The following is a 16,883-nucleotide window of genomic DNA, read 5'->3' as shown; positions in this document are numbered from 1 at the left end:
AAGATGTGAAGTTGGAAAATTTATGCATTGCTGGTGGGAATATAAAAGCATGAGGACTCTGGAGAAACATTTGGCATTTCCTTAAAATGTTAAGTATAGAGTTATCATATGGCCCATCGTTTCCATTCTTGGGTATATACCCAGGAGAAATGGAACCATATGTCCACATAAAAACTTACACATAAACATTCATTGCAGAATTATTCAGAATAGTCAATGTGAAAACAACACAAATGCCCATCAAGTGATGAATGGATAAAAGTGATATATCCATACAATGGAATATTATTCTTCAATGAAAATGAATAAAATAGACTTGCTTTAACATGGATGAATCTTGAAAACACTATGTTAAGTGAAAAAAAGCCAGTCATGAAAGACCACATACAGTATAAATCGACAGAGACTGAAGATCAGTGGTTGCCTAAGGCCTGATGAGTGGGGATGGAATGACTGCTTGAGTATAGGGCTTCTTTTGGGGGTGACAAAAATGTTTTAAAATTAGATGGTTTTGATGGCTGCAGAACTCTGAATATACTAAACACCATTCAATTATACATTTTAAATTAGTGAATTGTAAATTATATCTGAATAAATCTGTATTTTTAAAAGAACTTTAAGTTCTCCAATGTGATTCAGAAAACCTCAGAAGAAATTCTATCTCTGCCACTTACTTATATTTCAGGGTTTCTAGTTTAGCAATGTCTTTTTTTTTTTTTATTAGTTTCAGGTGTACAAGACAAGGTAATACTTAGACGTTCATCATTTATATCCCTCACACTGTGAACCCCCCTCCCCCCATCCACTATTCCTCAGACCTCACACTGAACCATCACATTATATATATAAAATTATAGTTGGCATTCATTAATGTTTAGCTTCTGGTGTACAATGCCATGATCAGGTATCCACAGTATCCCTGAGGTGGTCTCCCAAATAGGACGCATGTCAAGCAATGTCTTTTGAGATCTTTAAGTTTATCATACATTTATGCCTGTCAGCTCAATGACATGTTTGAAAATTAATATATATATGTATACATACATACATATATATATATATATATATATATATATATATATATATTCAGAAGTTTGTTTATTTCAGTAAGACATTTCTCCAAAGAGGACATACAAATGGCTAACAGACATATGAAAAATGCTCAACATCACTAATCATCAGAGAATTGCAGATAAAAATCACAATGAGAGATCACCTCACCCCAGTTAGAATGGCTATCATCAACAAGACAAATAGTAACAAGTATTGAAGAGGCTGTAGAGAAAAAGGAACCTTTATACACTGTTGGTGGGCATGCAGATTGGTGCAGCTGCTATGAAAGGCAGTGTGGCGGTTCCTCAAAAACTTAAGAATACAATTACCATATGACCCAACTATCCCTCTCCTGGATATCTACCCAAAAAAATCTGAAGACATTTATCCATAAAGATACATGTTGCTCCAATGTTTATTGCAGCTTTACTTACAGTGGTCAAGACATGGAAACAACCAAAGTATCCTTCAATAGATGACTCAATAAAGAAGATGTGGTATATATACACGACGAAATACTATTCTGCCATAAGAAAAGATGAAATAGTACCATTTGCGACAACATGGATGGATCTTGAGATCATTATGCTAAACAAAATAAGTCAGACAGGAAAAGTCGAGAGCCATATGATTTCACTGATATGTGGTATATAAAACTGAAAACAACAAAACAACAAGAAAAACAAATGAAGAAACAAAAACTCACAGACACAGACAATAGTTTAGTGGTTACTAGAGGGTAAGAGGAGAGAGGGTGATAGATGAGGGTAAATGGGGTCAAATATATAGTGATGGAAGGAGAAATGACTCTGGGTGGTGAACACAATGTGATGTATTGCAGAATTGTACACCTGAAACCTATGTAACTTTACCAACAATTGTCACCACAATAACTTTAATTGAAAAACAAAAAGAATCATTTGGGGCATCTAACCTTCCAAACTGCCTATAATTCACAATTATTCTTTATTTAAATAATTTTCCTATTTTTATGTCTCTTTTTGCAATCTCCTCATCCTTGGAAAATCTTTTGAAGTCATGGTGAACCTCTTGAGTGTCTTATTCCCAATGCCATTCATATATTCTGCAGTGCAATCTCCTCATCCTTGGAAAATCTTTTGAAGTCATGGTGAACCTCTTGAGTGTCTTATTCCCAATGCCATTCATATATTCTGCAGTGATATCACCAAGCCCAAGCATGGTTCTTGATGCAGTCATAGATGTAATCCTTCCAGAATTGCACTGGTGTCTTCTCAGTGTCTTCCTTGATTGCAGTAATAACCTTGGCAAAGGTACTCCAAAGGTAGTAGGCCTTAAAACCTGCTCTAACTCCTTGATTTATTGGTTGGATCCAAGAGATGGTGTTTGGAGGGAGAAATACCACTTTGATATTGAGATGAAGATCACCTTTAAAAGAGGATGTACATGCTCAACGTCACTCATCATCAGAGAAATGCAAATTAAAACCACCGTCAGGTATCACCTCACACCTGTCAGAATGGCAATCATCAATAAATCAATAAACAACACGTGTTGGCAAGGATGTGGAGAAAAGGGAACCCTTGTGTACTGTTGATGAGACTGCAGATTGGTGCAGCCACTATGGAAAATAGTATGGAGGATCCTCTAATAAAAGATTAAAAATAGGACAACCTTATGACCCAGTAATTCTACTTCTGGGTATTTATCTGAAGAAATACAAAACAATAATTAAAAAAGATACATATACCCTTATGTTCACTGCAGCATTATTTATAATAGCTATGATACTATAGAAGTAATCTAAGTGACCACTGATAGACGACTAGATAATAAAGATGTGACACATACTGGGGGGGTGGTGCCAAAAAATGTATACATGTGGACACTTTGGTCAACGTTACTCAAGCAGTAGTTCACCATAATCAGAAGTGCCTGGAAGCTCATGGTAACCGCTTTGAGCACCTCTTGTAATTGCAGAAGTCAAACATGACTTGTATTCATCTTTTGTTATTGGTATATATTGTGTATTACAATTTTAATAGTTTTTTCCTTTCTTAAAATGTGTATACACTTTTTGGCACCCTCTGTATACACAATGGAATATTACTCAGCCATAAAGAAGAATGAAATCTTACCATTTGCAACAGCATGAATGGAGTGGAGGGTGTTTTGCTAAGTGAAATAAGACAGTGAAAGACAAATACCATATGATCTCACTTATATGTGGACTCTAAAGAACAGAATAAATGAACAAAACAGAAACAGACTCATAGATACAGAGAACAAACTGATGATTGCCAGCTGGGAAGAGGGTTGGGCGACTGAATGAAAAAGATGAAGGGATTAAGAAGTACAAATTGGTAGTTACAAAATAGTCACAGGGATGTAAAGTATAGCACAGAGAATATAGTCAATAATGTTGCAACAACTATGTATAGTGTCAGATGGATATTAGACTAATTGGGGGAATAACTGCATAAATTATGTAAATGTTTAACCACTATGCTGTATAACTGAAACTAATATAAAATAATACTGAATGTCAGCTATAATTTAAAAAAATAAAAATAAAATAAAGGAGAATTTCTGGGAGTATTATCAACAATGAACCAAATCTTGAAAAGTATGTTATTTTCCAAACAGTACTTTTTCATTTTTCTGGCCTAGCCATTCAGGTGGGTATATCGGAGGAGGAGCTGGGTCATCCATGCTTTCTTATTGCTCCTGTGGTACTCGGGCTGTGTGTGCTTATAGATCTGCTTGAAGGCCGTGGGGTTCTCACTGCGCCAGATCACAGAGGGTTTCAATGTGTAGCCTGCAACAGTGCCCCCAAGCCTTGAATCCTGGCATTGACTTGGACTCCTTATGCATAAAAGTACTTGCAGGCATCTGATTCCGAAATAGGGAGATTTCACCCCTATTGAATATTTTCTCTTGCAAATGATTTTCCTCTATAATCAGCTTCAGAAATTCTGAAGAATTTCTAAAATTTCTTCATCTGCTTTCACTTTGGTATTTGCAGACTCACCACTCACTTTCACGTTATGTAATGAATAATGATTCTTGAATCATTTAAACCACCCAGAGCTAGCAGTAAATTCAACATCGTAGTCTGGTTCAGTCTTTTCTTTCAACATTGTAAACAAACTTTTTGCTGATGGTGATCATCACGGTGCTGAAAGGGACATGGTCCTGTGTCTGGTCTTCAATCCAGGTCATTACAAGTTTCTCCACGTCTGACATGGGCCCTTCTAGAATTTTTGTTAGGCTCATTGCCTTCAATGAAGCAGATCCTTTAACAGCGTCTGTTACTTTTGTTCTTGTTCTTCCACATTGTAGCTATGGTGGAATGGAGTATGCCTAAATGGTGAGCAATGGCCATCACTGATTTTCCAACTTCATAGTCCTTAATCACTTTAATTTCACTTCCAGGTCAATCACTCTACACTGGCCTCTCCCTGGCAACACTAGTGGAGGATTTTGTATACTTAGGGGCCACGATGAATAAAACAACATGAGATTAAATCAAGCACAAGAGAAAATGGTGCAATTAAGAGACACGGTAAACAAAAGGTATAAGACTGCTGCCAGGGTATCACGGCACACTGTTTCACAGCAAACTTTTTTTTTATAAGTAGAAAGAATACACTCTAAATTAACAATAAAATATATATTATGGTAAGTATATAAACTAGTAACAGTCATTTATTATCAGTATTACATAATGTACATAATTGTATGTGCTATGCTTTTATATGAATGGCAGCATGGTAGCTTTGTTTACACAAGCATGACCAAAACAACATGAGTAATGCATTGAGCCATAATGTTGCGATGTCTACGATGTCACTAGGCGATAGGAATTTTTCAGCTTCATTATAATCTTATGGGACCACCATCATATATGCAGTCCACTGTTGACCAAAACATCTTTTTATTTATTTATTTATTTTTTTCCCAACCAAAACATCTTTAAGCAGTGCCTGACTGTAGTTTGTTTTATATACAGAATTCTCAAGTTATACTTAATGGTATTCCTAATTAGTTTTTGTTTTTTAGGTGTGCAATTACATTATCAAAAAAAAATTATAATTTTGAACTCTCTAAATTTTTAAACATACTTCTTTTTCAAGTCTAATTTCATTGGCTAGCATTTTCAGTAAAAATTTAAAGAACAGTGACAATTATTGATAGCTCTGTCCTGTTTCTGATCAACAACTTCACTATGAAGTATTTGACGGGATTTCGTTTAAAATCGTGTGTGTGTGTGTGTGTGTGTGTGTGTGTGTGTGTGTGTGTGTTTAGCTGAGGGCTTTGTGATTGACGAATACACACTGGAAATCACTATAATTTATTGTGAAAGAAAATGAATATCTGCAGCACCAGCGAAAGCAGCTACAAAAAGGGAAATGTCATCACAAAACTATTCTCAAGTGAAACAGGAACTAATCTAGCCTCATTGGTTGTGGCCATCTTCCCTTCTGTCCCACCATTGTCAAATAACCTGAGTTTCAGACAAAGCTTACTTTTGTAGTATAGAAAATTTTTGATTTGTTGAAAAATAAAGAATCTGTATAAAATTTCTCAGCTTAGGAGACACAATGCCTAGAGAGGAAAGAGACAACAAAACTATATTCTAAAGTGTACACAGCATAATGTCCACAATATGTATGATACAGTCCAAATTATTGTAATTATGAAGAAGCAGGAAAATGTGAGCTATTTTTATGAACAGAGGCCAACTTCAAGGTAAAGCAGATGTTGGTATTATGAGAAAAAATTTTTTTAATTAAAGTTTATTGGGGTGACAATTGTTAGTAAAGTAACATAGATTTCAGGTATACAATTCTATATTACATCATCTATAAATCCCATTGTGTGTTCACCACCCAGAGTCAGTTCTCCTTCCATCACCATATATTTTATCCCCCTTACCGTCATCTCCCACCCCCCACCCCACTTACCCTCTGGTAACCATTAAACTATTGTCTGTGTCTATGAGTTTTTGTTTCTCATTTGTTTGTCTTATTCTTTTGTTGTTTTTGGTTTATATACAACATATCAGTGAAATCATATGGTTCTCTGCTTTTTCTGTCTGACTTATTTCGCTTAGCATTATATTCTCAAGATCCATCCATGTTGTCATAAATGTTCCTATATCATCTTTTCTTACCGCTGAATAGTATTCCATTGTGTATATATACTACAACTTCTTTATCCATTCATCTATTGAAGGACATTTTGGTTGTTTCCATGTCTTGGCCACCGTAAACAAAGCTTCAATGAACATTGGAGCACATGTGTCTTTATGTATAAATGTTTTCAGATTTTTTTGGGTAGATACCCAGGAGAGAGCATTTTTTCATATGTCTATTTGCCATTTGTATGTCCTCTTTGGAGAAATGTCTCTTCAGGTCCTCTGCCCATTTTTCAATTGGGTTGTTTGTTTTGTTGTTGTTGAGTTGCATGAGTTCCTTGTATATTTTGGATATTAGCCCCTTATCGGAGGCACTGTTTGCAAAAATCATCTCCCATTCAGTTGGTTGCCTCTTTATTTTGTCAATGGTTTCTTTTGCTATGCAGAAGCTTTTAAGTTTGATATAGTCCCATTCATTTATTTTAGCTTTTACTACCCTTTCCTTTGGAGTCAAATTCATAAAATGTTCTTTGAACCCATATCCATAAGTTTAGTACCTATGTTTTCTTCTATGCAGTTTATTGTTTCAGGTTTTATGCTTAAGTCTTTGATCCATTTTGAATTAATTTTAGTACATGGTGACAGATAGCAGTCAGTTTCATTTTTTGGCACGTGGCTATCCAATTCTGCCAGCACCATTTATTGAAGAGGCTGTCTTTTCTCCATTGTATATTTTTTGCTTCTTTGTCAAAAATTATCTGTCCATATTTATGGGGGCTTATTTCTGGGTTTTCAATTCTATTCCATTGGTCTACATAGTTAAAATGGCCATATTACCCAAAGCAATATACAGATTTAATGCAATCCCCATCAAAATCCCAATGGCATTTTTAAAAGAAATAGAACAAAAAAATCATCAGATTTGTTTGGAATCACAAAAGACCCCAAATAGCCAACACAGTCTTAAGAAAAAAAGAACAATGCTGGAGGTATCACACTCCCTGACTTTAGCTTATACTACAGGGCAACAATAATCAAAACAGCATGGTATTGGGAGAAAAACAGACAAAATTTTTTTAAAAGCTATTTTTAAAATGCCTAATAAAGGAAAGGAAAATGCTCATAAAAAATGAAAAGAGGAAATCTCAGCAGAGAAATAGAAGATATAAAAAAATAGCAAGTACTCCTTGCATCACCGTGTATTTGCCCCCCTTTATGTTCTTCTACCAGCCTTCCTCCCCCCTTAGCCTCTCAAATATATGGTGAGAAAGGAGAACTGACTCTGGGTGGTGAGCACACAATGTGACACATAGACGATATATTATGGAAATGCACACATGAAACCTATGTAATTTTACTAAACATTGTCACTCCACTAAATTTAATTTTAGAAAGTAGCAAGTATTAGTATCTGATTAAAAAATAACTTATGGGCTTAATAGCTGAATGAAGATTACAGAGGAAAAGAACAGTTAAATTGATAATAAATAGCAATCATCCAATTTGAAATCCAGAGGGGAAAAAATTATTGATAAGAAAAAGTAAATGAACAGAGGGTCAGAGACATGTAGAACAATACCAAAAATCCTGTATATGGTAACTGGTGTCCCAGAAAGAGAGAATGGAGCAGAAAATCATATTTCAAAAAACAGAAGGCTGAAATTTCCCCAAGTTTTGTGAAAGATAGAAATTTATAAATTTAAGAAGCTCCATAGCTCAGTAGAACCCTACACAGAATGTTGAAGAAAACAAGCATGGGCATATCACATATCATAGTCAAATTGCTGAAAAATAAATAATACCAAAAAAATTTTTAAACAGCCAAAGAAAAATGACATATTATATACAGAGGAACCAAACATCAAACCTCTACACATTTCTCATTCAAAAATTACATAAGCCAGAAGACAGTGGAACATCTTTAAAGTGTTCTGTACCTTAAACACACAAAACACACACACACACACACACACAGAGTCAATCCAGATATCTACATTTAACAAAAATGTCCTTCAAGAATGGAAGTAAAATAGGGAATTTTTGGATAATGAAAAGCTAAGTGAATTCATTTTCACCATATCTACACTACGAGAAATGCTAAGTGATGCTTGTGTATCTTCAGGAATAAATGAAAGCACTGAAAATAATAATTAAGAAAATACAAAAGAATATTTTCCTCTTAATTAAAAAATACGTAAGGCTACTTAAAGCAAAGTTATAACAATGCATGTAGATGCAATACATATAATAACTATTGCATAAAGGGCAGTGGGTGAAGATAAATAAATCTACAAGGTCTGATAAAACTATTATGAATGTTTAAATTTTAAAAAATTTATCACAGTAACAGACACAGTACCATTAACCCCCCTCAAAATACTCCCTCTTGCTTCAAACACCCTTATCCCATCTTTCTTCCCACTTTCTGAAGCAGTTCTGGAAGTCCCCTTTTGTGAGTGTTTTTAGTTGTGCTTTTGTGGCTGTTTCAATGTCCTGAATGGATTCAAAACGTTTACCTTTCGTGGTCATTTTGACTTTGGGGAAGAGCCAGAAGTCGCATGGTTTCAGTTCCAGTGAATAAGGTGGATGAGGACACATCATAATAGTTTTATTTGACAGAAATTGCCATATACCAGAAGTAATGTGTGACTCAGAGCCTTTCCGTTGTGAACACAAAATACAGTGAATGCTGCTGCCGAATGCCATCAAACGGAAAGGTAGGGATCTTCAATATGGGAAGGTGTGTGGCAAACCTTAGTAACAGTGTGTGACAACTTTCAACTTGTTTGGTGCAGTCAGTCAGGTGTAAGCCACAGTTGAGGGGTGAGTTTTAAAGTGTTCCGTAAATCATCCTCCATCATGACAGCGTTCCGTGTCACACATCGCTTCTGGTATATGGCAATTTCTGTCAAATAAGAGCATTAGGATGTGTTCTCATCCATCTTATTCATTGGATCTGGCACCGTGCGACTTCTGGCTCTTCTCCAAAGTCACAATTTTTCAGGACACCAAGGTAGCCACAACAGCGCAACTGAAGACACAAAAGAGGACTTCCAGAACTGCTTCAGAAAGTGGCAAGAATGATGGGATAAGTGTGATAGAAGCGAGGATGAGTATTTTGAGGGGAATTAATGGCAATGTATCTTTTACTGTAATAAATATTTTTAATTTAAACATTCACTATATTGTTTGATCACAACTCATATATAGTTGTGAGATTTCTACACTTTATGTAAAGTGTTACAATGTTAACTCTAATATACTGTGAAAAGTTAAGGAAGCATATTGTAATCCCTAGATCAACTAATTTAAAAAAATGTGAAGATAAAAAAATGCCCATATGTAAATTAAAATGGAATTCTAATAAAAACATTCAAATAATCCAAAAGAAGGCCAAAAGGGGGGTGGGGGAGGGAAGGAACAAAATAAATGATAGGGTGGAAAACAAAAAATAAACTGATATACCTAAATCTAACCCTTCAGTAATTACATTTAATATTAATGAACCAAACACTCCAACTAAATCATGTAAGACTGGATAAAAAAAGCAATACCCAACTATATGCTCTCTACAGGAGACATAAGGAATGCCTAATAATAAAGCCTCAAAATACACAAAACAGATTTTTTGTGTGTAGATACCCAGGAGAGGGATTGCTGGGTCATATGGTTATTGTATTCTTAATTTTTTGAGGAACCTCCACACTGCCTTCCATAGTGGCTGCACCAATCTGCATTCCTACCAACAGTGTATGAGGGTTTCTTTTTCTCCATAGCCTCTCCAACACTTGTTATTATTTGTCTTGTTGATGATAGCCATTCTAACTTGTGTAAAACATTTATCTGTAAAGATAAATGTGCTCTGATGTTCACTGCAGCTTTATTTACGGTGGCCAAGACATGGAAACAACCAAAGTGTTCTTCGATAGATGATTGAATAAAGAAGACGTGGTATATATACACGATGGAATACTATTCTGCCATAAGAAAAAATGAAATAGTGCCATTTGCAAAAACATGGATGGATCTTGAGATTATTATGCTAAGCAAAATAAGTCAGACAGAAACAGTCGAGAACCATATGATTTCACTGATATAGAACTGAAAGCAACAAAGGAACAAGACAAACAGAGAAACAAAAACTCACAAACACAAACAATAGTTTAGTGGTTACCAGAGGGTAAGGGGGCTAGGGAGTGGTAGATGAGGGTAAAAGGGATCAAATATATGGTGATGGAAGGAGAACTGATTCTGGGTGGTGAACACACAATGTGATATATAGATGATTATTACAGAATTGTACACCTGAAACCTATGTAACTTTACTAACCATTGTCACCCCAATAAACTTTAATTTTAAAAAAGAGAAGCTTGAAAAAAAATACGTGAAACAAAAAAGGACAGAATTAAAGTGAAAAGTAAACAATTCTATTATCATGTTAGGAAATTTTAATATCACTCTCTCAGAAATTGATAGTACTAGTCAAATATCAGTAAAATCATAGAGGATTTGATTAATGCTATCAACCACCTTGACCTATTTGAATTTTAACATATATAAAACAGAAATAAACAGAATTAGAAAGGAAAGCCATAATAATAGAGATTTTAACACATTTCTCACAATTTAAAAATCAAACAAAAACTTAAGCTAAAATTTAAACAATACAGAATAAAAAACACAATTTCAAATTTGACTTTTGTGTAGCAGTTAAGAAATGTACATTCTTCTCAAGCACACTTGGAACTTTAGAGCAATTATCTATGTATGTCTAATTATAAAGCATATCCCAGTAAATTTTGTAGAACTAGTATCAAGCCACTTTCTCTGACTAAAATTAAAATTAAAATCTACAAATATTTTTTAGAAGTTAGAAATCATATGTGTAAATAACGCATAGATAAAAAGTAGAAGTATCATAGGGATTAGAAAACACCTCAAACTGAATACTAATGAAAATTATATATTATTAAAATGTCAAAATTTATGGAATACAGTTGAAGTGGTACTTAATTTTTTTTATTTTAGAAAATAAAAATAGCTGAAATGAAAGGGAACAAAATGACTACAAAGGATATAGATAGAAATGACAATGGATGCCTCTGCTGTCAAAAGTCACTGACACTGGCTTAACGATGTCATAGTGACCAGCAGGAATTTAATTTGACTTATATGTTATCAGAGACACAGATGCTGATGTTTTCAACAACCTGTGAAAAAGAACTTCATCTTTTTCAAAGGAAAACAGAAGTATAGAAAAAAACCCAAACTGATAAAATAAATATGGATAGGGTAAAACATATGAAAGCCTCAAATATCCAAACAAGTCCAAAAGAACTTGTAAAGAAGTTGACTGTTGAGAAGAATAGAAGGAATAGAAAACTTATGAGTAAATCATATTACACATTTGAAAATAAAACGTATAAGAATTTTTTTGGGGGGTGAAGAGGAGGGGAACCCACCACAGAAACCAATAATTAAACCTAAGTGGACATATAGCAATGCTTATCCAAGGTTTTCATAACAGCAATCTTTAAATAAAGCCTCTCAAGTAAGTGTTTAAATGTCATCTCTAGGTAAAGCAGCTAGATTACATGTATTAATCCTTTGCAGACGGAATATGCAACTGTGGTACAAAAAATGGCAGACCAACACATGACGAAAATTCCATTTTGTGATTTATAAGTCACCCTTATTTTAAAAATACCAGTATTTTCTAAATGTGATACTATAATAAATGCTTACAAAGTATAAAATAGAATATGTTTGGTTAACTGCTAGGTTTTGACCTTTCTATTCTTAGAAACAACCAATAGTGCCATGTACTGGTAAACATGAAACTCAGATCATCACCAATATTCTTGAAAATAATGTAGTCATCTTGAATAAAAGCTATTCATACATTTATACTTTTTATTCTGCCCAATTCAGTATACAGGTCCAACATAAATGCTAAATCTTTCTTTTCAATGAGAAAGATAAGATAAATACAATATATAATAATACCACAGTCTTCATTCGGTAATTCAGTGAAATCAAATGGCAGAAATGGAAATAAATGGGAGAACTAGAATACAGATTACAAGCAGTACAGAAATTAGGTCTGAAAGTCAGATCTAAATAATGCCATTCTCTCACTAGCTCCTTAACACTTAAAATTGGACAAATTTCCTTTATTATAAACTCTGCTTGTACATCAACCATCTATCATCCAATTTTATCACTTAATACAAAGTAGGAAAGTTGATAGACAGAAAAAAGGAAAGTACAAAGTTTGGGGCATAATGTGGGAGATCTGAAGGAGGTATAAAAGGTATTTAGAATCAGAAGCTATGTCCTATCACCTCTTTCTACCGAACACACGGATACTCTCTCTGCTAACTTTAAGTCAAGGCACTGTAACTCCAGAGTTTGTTTCTTTTGAAAGCATATATCTTACCATGTGGAATTGTGGTCTGGAAAGGACGACTTGGGCTTTTCAAGTTCCATAAAGTCAAGCTACCATCTGAATGGCTGCACATGAATTGTTTGCCCTCATGATGCCAATCAATTGAATGAATAGCCTAATGAAATAATAACAAAAACAAGTAGAGGGGGGAAGTTGGTATGTTATATCATTCTACATTCTGAAAGAAAAATATTCTGACATAAAATTAGTATAACAATAACACTTAAGAAACATATGTAATTTTTCTGACCCAGATCATACTATCTTTGGTTCAGTCCTTTATAGGCTTATGAAAGGCTACAAAAACTCATCTGCTGAGATAAAGAAAAGTAAATTTCCTCATACCATTAGACTCCAGAATTTTTTGTTGTAAATTCTATGTCTTCCTTGTATCTTATAATGCCTCTTTGAAAAATCATTTATATAGAAGTAAAAGCAAGGTTATCAGAAGATAATTTCTGGTAAGGTAAAGGCCTAGTTTCACTTAAAGTAGCCAATTTAAAAAATAATCTACATAAGAGCTACCATCTGAGGGCTTACTATGTGCCAGACCAATGGTAAGCACTTTATGTACATCATTTCATTTAATCCTATAAAATAGGTATTATTTTTTTCCAATTTGCACGTGGCAAAATAGGCCTAGAGAGATTGAGATACTTCCTCAGGTCACACAACTCAAAGCCAAGGTCTATCTAACTATACAACCATATTCTTAATCATTGTACTATATTGCTTCTAACATAAACAATTTAAATTGATTTGAAGCAAGAAGGGTTCAAATATTTTTAAACCCTTGCGAAGTAGATAAAATTAAAAAGTATTATTACATATTCCTAAATTGTTTTATTCCCAGTGGTAGCACAGTGTCTTGCATCAAGCAGGTGCTCAGTAAAATCTGTTGAATGGATAAGCAATTGATGTCATCACATATGTCCACAACGTTGATATTTTTTCTAAATCAATAAAGTATATGTGGAACTTGGGTAATGTACTAAACACTACAAGAGAAGCTCTAGTAGACATAAAAGCTGAACAGATATATACAACATGATACTTTCCTTAAAGGAACTTAAAAAAAAGTAAGATAGGGAAGACTGATATAATTGCACTTCCAAACAAGTATTATTAGTTACAGATAATTGACAACTATTTGTAATCATTAGACATATCATAAAGTAAATAGGATATAAGCTGTACCTCAAAACATAAGTAAGATTTTATTAAGTGAAAAAGAAAACATGAAACCCTAGATTTAGGTTTTTCTCTCACCCTGGTCTATATTACTAGGCAGAGAAGACTTCTTTTTTGCCAGCGTTCAGTAGAGGCAGTTAGAGGGAGAGAAAAACTCACTCTTCATTGTCTTTTCCTTTGCTTATTTCTTCTCACTTTTATAGCTAGCTAAAAGGAAATGTCACTTCTTGCCTCCTCTATATGTTAACTTTGATGAACCTCAGTCAATTTAAAGTTCTCTCAGACTGCCTTTCTACAAATGGTGGGAGCAGAGAGCCCTAACCCTTCTTCCTATCCCAGTGAATTTCTACCTACTGGAGACGACAGATATAAAAACAATAGCTACAACACAAAACTGAAACTAATAATTGCTGGAAGTATGCTTATTGTAAACAAGAGTAGGCATGTAAAACCAACTTGTTATTAGAGAGCAGGATGTCAAATAGTACATTAAAGAGCTGGCATTTGAACAGACTTAGTGAATAAACATTCTGTTTATTTGTTTATAGCCTACTCTTTTCTTTAAAAGGACTTTAAGGGTCTACTGAAGAACCAAATATAATACAACTAATTCAGGAAGAATTTTAAAGGATAGAAAACAGAATATGGAAAATAAATCACTAGCCAGTTCGGTGGTTTGATTGAATTTCCTGAAAACAAAAGAGAAAAAGAAACCTAAAAAGCTGGGTAACGATATGAAAAAAGGAGAAACGGAAGTTACTCAAGGAATTAAAAAGTTAGCGTCAGGTCAAATTCTGAGGAGTTTCTCTGTGACAGATTTTTTTTTTTTAAATATTAATATAATAAAACAAAACTTTCACAGCTAATGTGGAAATAAAATTCACATAGTTATTTCTCAAAATAAGTTTGGATTGAGAAAACCAAATTCTCAACTCATCAATGGCTATTAATCAAGGGACTAGTTAAATAGTCCAAATAGTTTTGCAGTGACTAAAGAATTAATAAGATTTTGATATGCAAAAGAAGATAGAAGGGAATTCATTGTAAGAAATTAGCAGGAACAAAAGCTTGCAGGAGGTAATAAATAATATGTTTAGGAGATACTGAGTAATATGTCTGAAGTGAGAAGTCTGTAGAAAGATGCTGGAAGTTGACTAAAGGGAAAAGATGGTACTGGGGCCATAAGTCTTATATCAATAAATAAGACTTCGTACTGTTGACAATTAGAAACCACTCCTAACATTCAGAGATAGAGAAGTACATGACTTAACTATGTCTTAAAATGATAATCTTGTTAGTAAAAGATATACTGAAAAGTTAAGATACCAAAGGAAATGATACATATACCATATAAATCAATATTTTAAGTGACTTCTAGGTATAAAGTAGATGTAGTGTAGTATTTTACTGACTTACTTAAACATTCTTAATCCTTACTTACACATTTCTTTGCAAAATTACTTTTGCTTGCTTTTTAAGGTTAGAAACGATCCTTCCACACTATTTAAGGCCATAAGAAAACAAGCTAATTCAGCCTTTTCCTCTGGATTTTATTTTTAGCTCCTCTACTCTAGTTCTAACTGGCTAAATTCCCAGATGGTATTTGGACTCTTATTTCAAGACTGCTAGTCTTGAGAGACGAAGCAATCTCCATCCTCATCTTTATATTTTGTGTATTTAACAAAAGGAAAATCCTAGCTTAGCCCCCTAGTTAGTACCTTCTATCCTTATGATTCAAGATGCTCCAAAAGTTAATTATACTTGTATACAAGAGCATACTTGTATAACATCACTTCACCAATCATGACCAAATTACCTATAAACCTTCAGCTATCTTTAAGCACCAAAACTTAAAAAATTAAATTGTTATGAGGGGATGGGAGGAAGCGCACAAAGGAAGTGTTCTAAAAGAAATGTGTCCTTTTGTTGTTGCTTTTCAAAAAAATTTTTTTTCTATTAGCATTGTCTTAAATTATTTGGCACTCTTCCCATATTAAGTGTGATACCATACAGTGGTTGTTGATCTGTATTTTCCTATTTCTCCCCACTCTACCATTTTAAAAATTTAATTAAGAACATAGATGATCGATCACTATCATTTTCACAGCTACAACAGGTAATTCCCGTTTCTCAACTTTTGCTCCTAGTCTCACTGTCTTTAAATTAGCCTTTTATGAAGAGGGAAATAATTAATGGCCTGGAGTCAATCTGTAAACAACTGAAGTATCAATTCAGAGACTATTCCTTGATAAATAGGAGTTCATTGCTTTCTCTAAATGAAAACCTAATCTTACTGACTCTTATTAATAATTATTACTATTTACAAAATCTCTCTTTATTCTCAGAAGGCAAGCATTAGAAGATAAGACCATTCGAACAGACCACTTAAACTTTCTGCCACAGCAAAAGAATTTTCTAAGGAAAGTGTGAATAGTGTCTTTAGAGACCTAAAGAATAATCAATTAAGACAAACGTATGGACCCTAAAAAAAGAAAAAGGAGTACAAATGAAGGTGGAGATACAGTACAGGTAATGGGCACCAAAGTACACAAAATGCCAAAAAGAGCACAAAAATGGGTAATCAAGACAGAATTCCCATTCAGAACAACCCAGAGTTGGAATTTGCGCAAATACCAACAGGCAGTGTGAGGCATTGAGTCAGACCAGGCAGTTTTCTAATGATAAAAATATTGGTAACATACAAAATTTAAAAGTTGAAAACAGGCACAAAGTCACAATACTTTTTCAAATATTTCAGTAGAAATCACTTACCTCATCATAATAAACTCTCAGTTCTGCTCTTTTAGATTTCAAGTCCCAGAATACTACAGTACCATTTTCATAACCTATTAGCAGCTGGAAAACATTAGAACAATCATTTTTGTAATACTAACATTAATTTTAACTTGCTCCAAATAAAGTTTAATGTTAATATGATAAAGTAAAATTATACTACATACTACAACTTTATTTTGAATACCAGTTTTTGCAGATTCTGAATGTTTCCTACATTTTAAAAAATTAACAAGCTACTTCAATATAAACATTTACCAATTAAATCTGCCTCATTC

The 16,883-nt window shown here is 33.8% G+C and overlaps 1 protein-coding gene across 6 annotated transcripts in view; it reads right to left on the bottom strand.

The window, feature by feature from the left end:
* STXBP5L (syntaxin binding protein 5L) overlaps positions 1–16,883 on the bottom strand; it is a 252,481-nt gene that overhangs the window by 138,056 nt on the left and 97,542 nt on the right. For all 6 annotated transcript variants that reach the window (XM_081030031.1, XM_081030026.1, XM_081030027.1 and 3 more), the window contains exons 8-9: positions 16,585–16,668; positions 12,613–12,736 (exon numbers count right to left, since the gene is read on the bottom strand). In XM_081030031.1, the coding sequence (XP_080886157.1) occupies positions 12,613–12,736; positions 16,585–16,668 (208 nt within the window). The remainder of the gene's footprint in view (positions 1–12,612; positions 12,737–16,584; positions 16,669–16,883) is intronic.

Source organism: Rhinolophus hipposideros, assembly GCF_964194185.1.
Source record: "Rhinolophus hipposideros genome assembly, chromosome: 2".
In the NCBI taxonomy this organism is placed as follows: domain Eukaryota; kingdom Metazoa; phylum Chordata; class Mammalia; order Chiroptera; family Rhinolophidae; genus Rhinolophus; species Rhinolophus hipposideros.
This window is presented reverse-complemented; position numbering and strand designations above follow the sequence as displayed.